We start from the raw sequence: 5,019 nt of genomic DNA, 5'->3' as shown, positions 1-5,019 counted from the left end.
GAGTAAGGTAAGTTCTTGGCTTTATAAAGGGCAAGTCTGAGAAATGAGGATATTGCTCAGTTAGTAGAATGTTTACCTAGAGTGCACAAATTTGATCATTGGTTCTTCATAAACCTGATTTGGAGATGCATGCCTATAATTCAGGCACTCAGGATATGCAAGCAGAGGATTTACAAAACGAAGCATTCCTTGTATACACAGCGAAGTTCCAAGTCAGCCGAGACTAACATGAGACCCTGTCGCAAAGTAAAACAAATGAATGAATGATAAAGGTAAATCTAGTGGATGTAATTTTTAGTTAAAAATTTAGAAAGCGTTTTTCCACTTCTCTTTTTATGAGTGGTAACTATTAAAGTGAGAAAAGACTCATTGTAAACACATCAGAATGGAACGCCTAACAGGGCCCTCTGGAAAAGAAAAGGGGCATTGTTACCTCGAGGACTTCAGCTTACCAATTCCATTGGATGTGGATGTCTCAAGAAGATGCAGGATCCATGAGGGAGAAGGCACAATGCCCAGTGGGTGTAATATTTGCCAAAGAGAAGGTATCACCCACATCTCAGCTCCCTGCATCTTTTCCTGAGCAGAGCCAAGGCTTCCTCCAGATGTCCCTCAAGTGTCTGATCTGGTGCTGCTCGTACACACAAGCAGTACTCATTGCCAAATTTGGTTCACTCCATAGATTTATGATGTAAGCCTCATCCCCATTTCATATATGTCAAGGAAGCAGCATCACTGGCAGGAACTGCAAAAATTCCTCCAACTTGAAGTCTAGAGGTAGTGTAGTTTTACCTGTGATTATGTATTCTGACAAGAATTTTAAGCGTCTCCTTTGCCTTCACAGGTTTAATAGGTATTTTGATAGCCTAGTATGAGACAGGGTCTCACTCTGTGGTCCTGACTGGCCTGAGTTGGCTGTCCATAAAGACTAGGATGGCCACTAAGTCAGAGATCTGTCTGCCTCTTCCTCTAGAGTCCTAGGTCTAAAAGAGTGCGCCACTGTACCCAATGTTTTGTGTTATCTTTTATTGCTTCTTTTATAATAAAATTAACCTCTGTTCTTAATGGGGAGGGGGGGTCACATGAGAAAATGAAAAATCTCAAGTCCCACTGCACAGAGACAGCCTCTATTTCTCTTAGGTCTATGTACTTGCACGGTTTTCCTTGTATGTAAATATTCTGTGTGATGCTTTTGTTTTCAAAAATGGACTGATACTGTATCTGTGGTTCTGCAAACTGTTATCTTTATTATTTTACAGTATACCATGAACACCTCTTCCATGCACATGGGTGAAAGTCCTTTACTAAAAGACATAGTGCTGTCTGCTGGTAACAAGAGTGACACCTAAAGGAAAATATCAGCACAAGGTTAAAGCACGGAGCCTGGCAAATGCCTGCCAGGGAAAGCAGGGCTGGCAATATTTCCCATCAAATAAATCAGAAGGAAAGGCCAAAGGCATTAAACAAAGGGAGCATCTTCCAAGTCCTTCTGGCCCCTGCCTCCTCCGCCCCTCACGCCCCTGACTCCCCGTTGGCCCCTGGGGACTAGAGCATCCTGCGCATCTCTTGGCATCCAGTGAAAACCTCCCATTTTCTGCCTCTTCCTCAGCTCTTCCTGCGCCCTCGTCATATCTGCACACTCTCTCATCATCTCCTCACTGCTGACATGCCTGTCCTGTAAGTCCTCCTGGGAGTTCTTGGGAGAATCGTCTGTCCCCCTGTCTGTTTTTCGTTTGGCTTTCCGGGGCACATAATCTTCAGCAGGGCGCTTTTCTGCGGCCCGCGCCTCGCTGGCTGACTTTGCCTGGGAATCATGCTTGCCCTCCCCTTGGCGCTTGCCCTCCCCTTCAGACTTTCCCTGATTTTCTGGCTTCCCCTCACCTTTCTGTTGTCCCTGCTCACCTGGCCCTCCCTCCTCCACTAGCTTCCCCTGGCGTGCAGGCTTCCCGTCTGAGTCTGACTTGTCTTCGTCTGCATTTCCTCCTTCTTCGGGACTTCCTTCATCTTCCGCCCTTCCCTTGTTTTCTGGTTTTCCTTCATTTTCTTTGTAGAACTTTTCCATGTTGAGATTTTCCTTTGCTGCTTGTCCTAGAAGACAAAGAAAAGAACACTAAGGGCCTCCAGCCAGGCGCAAGCTTTTAGCAGTTGCTTTCCTTGATTCATAGCTCTGCCAACCCATCCTAATCCACCTTCCAGGTGGACTTTTACCCTTAATATTCTTTTTCCTTTCCCTACACACTTCTTACATATACATATGAACCAACTTGGCAGGAAATTCCAAGGGTGTTTCTCCCTACCGTTAAAGCTCTTAAAGTGATGTGCTGAGAAGGAACCGCAGAGAACAGCGGTTTCTGAACTTCCTTCTCTCTCTGCCCACAGAGACACAAGCTGTGTAGTTTCAACTTACAAAGAACTGCAGGAATCGTGCAGGACATTTTCTCTATTTTTTTTCTCACCCTCTCCCGTATAAAAAAAGTGTACATCGATTTCAGGGGTGTTCTGATACCCTCAGAGAATACATTCTTTCTCCTCACTTTCAAAGCCTCCTCTTTAGCCTCTGATAAAAGATTACATTCAGAGTCTTGCCATGTGTCTTGAAGTTGCAATAAGGAGAGTTGGAGACTGGAGGGAGGTAAGCAGTGGCCTCCCCAGCTTTCACTCTACTTCTGGGGGTGGCAGAATGCATTCTTTCTCCCACTAACCTGCGCTGATACTGCAGGCCTTTCCTTTCTTGGCTGGATCGGTGCCCACAACCACAGACCTGAAGACCTGTGGGAAGAGATAGGAATCAGGTGGTGAATGAAAGATTAGAAATTTGAATGACTGGCAAGAAGTACGTGGAGTTTTTGTTAAAACGTTCCCAATTCCTCCCACCCCATCACCCATTTCTCGGTGTTCTCGGATTTTCTTCCACACCTTCTCCTTCAACAGTTTCCCCTTAACTAGTCCCGAGTTATGGGACTGAAAAATGACTTCCAAACCGTTTCTCGGGGTCTGAATTTCCTTCCCAAATCTACTCTCAGTGACTTCACTGAAATGAGTGACTGGGCAGGCCTGTGAAAGGCGGAAGGCTGGGCTGATGGGTGCCTCTTCACTCAGGTCTCTCTGGACCAACCCCCCGGCCCCGCCCCGCCTCCCGCCCCAGGGGCCCTTGATAAAGCATAGCGGGATACTTTTCTGAAAACGAAGCTAGTTGAAGGAGGAGGGGGCAGGGCAGACGTAACCACAGCACTTCACTCATGCCTTCCTCCTCACAGACCCAAAAAAAAAAACAGCTTTCTACAAGGAAAAGGACAAATTATTTCTGAATTCTAACATTTGGGTCTGAGATATCTCCTCTGAACCCTTCCTATTAAGAAGTCACCCCTTACCTGGGAACTGAGCATCATCCTAAACCTCTGTTTTCCTTCTACGTAGCAACCCCCACCCTTGGTCCCCTTGGCCTTCCATTTTGGGCTCCAAAATGGTTGAAGGATGGAGAAGAAAGAGAAAGGGAGAATTCAGCCTTGGCCTGGGGTAGTCCATCTTCCTCAGCCTGGAGTCAGGGCCTGTGCCCCTCCTCTGCTACCTAAAAGGGATTAGGCCATCACCACCCCCACTCCCCCGCTGTCGCCTCCCCCGCCCTCCTCCTCGAAAATGACATTTGTCACTCAATCACTGTTCCGATTGGCATTCTATACCTCCGATCTCCCTCCAATGACCCTGTCCCCGTCCCCATCCATTTCCTGCACCTGTAAAGGAGTCGAGTAGCTGTTCTGGAATCACTTCTGGTCTTAGCCTCCTGTCATGCCTACCCAGCGTCTGCAGGCAGTGAAGGATTGGGAGCCATCCAGGGAAATGACTCCTTCTGCCTTTAGCCCACGTTTTTCCAAGGATATAAGAGCTGCTACCCCCCTCCAACAGACACAATCTTCTGCGTCAAAATGAATGGGATTGGAAAGGGGGCGGTATCTTAAAAGCAGACAAAATCCTTTGCTCGGTAGCCGCTGTCCATTACCACCCCTCCCTCAGAAATCCCTGGCTTCTACCAACCTGCCGGGCTATAGGGCAGCTGCCCCCCCTCTGTCGCTCAGTTTCAAGCCTGCCTTCCTCCACGGAGATAAGGATCTGGTAGCTGCTGGTACCTGGAAGAGAGGGACTTCTGCATACGTCTGCTCCTGATCATGTGACAAAAACGTCACCAGTGGGCTCCGGTCCCTAGTTCCCCTCCCAAGCATCAGAAAGTGCGTCAGGAGCCAGCCTACTTTCCCCCTCACTACCCCCACCACCTTCTGTCCCTTCCCCCACAGCATGAGGCCTTGTCATTCATTCTGTTACTTGCAAGTCCCAGAGGCCAAATATGGTTCGTCCAGTGGCATGTGTTTAGTCCTGTGTGGTTATTAGAGAGAGGCTGCATCTTCTCCTGACACTGCCAGCCCTTAAGATCTCAGAGGGTTTGGGGGACCACTTTTTTAAAATCCCAAATCATGTACTCCTTTACTCCACTTCCTCTCTCAGTCACCAATGTTCGTTCTGCACATGGTCTTCTTTATACCTGCACATAAAGGGCACAGGGTGGATCCTTTGGAAGAGAAGCCAGTTGTTGAACAGAGATTTTTATTTTTTAATAGTTTTTTCTTTTAAAAAAATTCACTTACCCTGCTGAACACGAGTTATTCTCATAGGCACAAAACTATTTCATTTAAAATTAAGTGTTTGAGGTAGAGGGGGAAATAGGTTTTCAACTTTTCTATTCAGAAGACCTGTACAGTTTGTAACTGAATGGAATTGGCTATGGACAAAAATCCCTGTAACTTCTTTTCATGAGGATCTAGTGCTGTCGTGTATTTTATTTTAGAAATACATATTTACCTTATGTTCCCAAACAATTAGTAAATGATAGGAAATATATAATGATTGACACAATGCCAATTTTGAAAATTGGACTGTGGTTATTTCATTCACCTTGGGGAAAGGAAAGAACCATGGAACCCAGGTAGTCCAGGTTATGGGGCTTGCAGAGAGTTTGTCTCATCCATT

The 5,019-nt window shown here is 46.6% G+C and overlaps 1 protein-coding gene across 2 annotated transcripts; it reads right to left on the bottom strand.

The window, feature by feature from the left end:
• Positions 1 to 1,222: 1,222 nt before the first annotated feature.
• Tceal5 (transcription elongation factor A like 5) lies at positions 1,223 to 4,189 on the bottom strand. 2 transcript variants are annotated; one of them, XM_048428196.3, is made up of 3 exons: positions 4,033 to 4,189; positions 2,703 to 2,769; positions 1,223 to 2,088 (listed from the first exon to the last, which is right to left on the bottom strand). In XM_048428196.3, the coding sequence occupies exon 3, from the start codon at positions 2,060 to 2,062 to the stop codon at positions 1,460 to 1,462; it is 603 nt and encodes a 200-aa protein (XP_048284153.1). In that variant the 5' UTR covers positions 2,063 to 2,088; positions 2,703 to 2,769; positions 4,033 to 4,189; the 3' UTR covers positions 1,223 to 1,459. The 2 variants fall into 2 exon arrangements, with proteins under 2 accessions (XP_048284153.1, XP_048284154.1); XM_048428197.3 differs by lacking the exon at positions 4,033 to 4,189 and adding an exon at positions 3,732 to 3,974.
• Between the last annotated feature and the right edge of the window lie 830 nt (positions 4,190 to 5,019).

The sequence above is a fragment of the Myodes glareolus genome, chromosome X (assembly GCF_982192425.1).
Source record: "Myodes glareolus chromosome X, mMyoGla1.1, whole genome shotgun sequence".
NCBI lineage: Eukaryota > Metazoa > Chordata > Mammalia > Rodentia > Cricetidae > Myodes > Myodes glareolus.
Note: the sequence above shows the minus strand (reverse complement) of the source record. Positions and strands in the feature narration are given on the sequence as shown.

Bases quoted from the DNA above. Each gene is read 5' to 3' on its own strand.
- Tceal5 (XM_048428196.3), bottom strand. From the start codon at position 2,062: ATGGAAAAGTTCTACAAAGAAAATGAAGGAAAACCAGAAAACAAGGGA.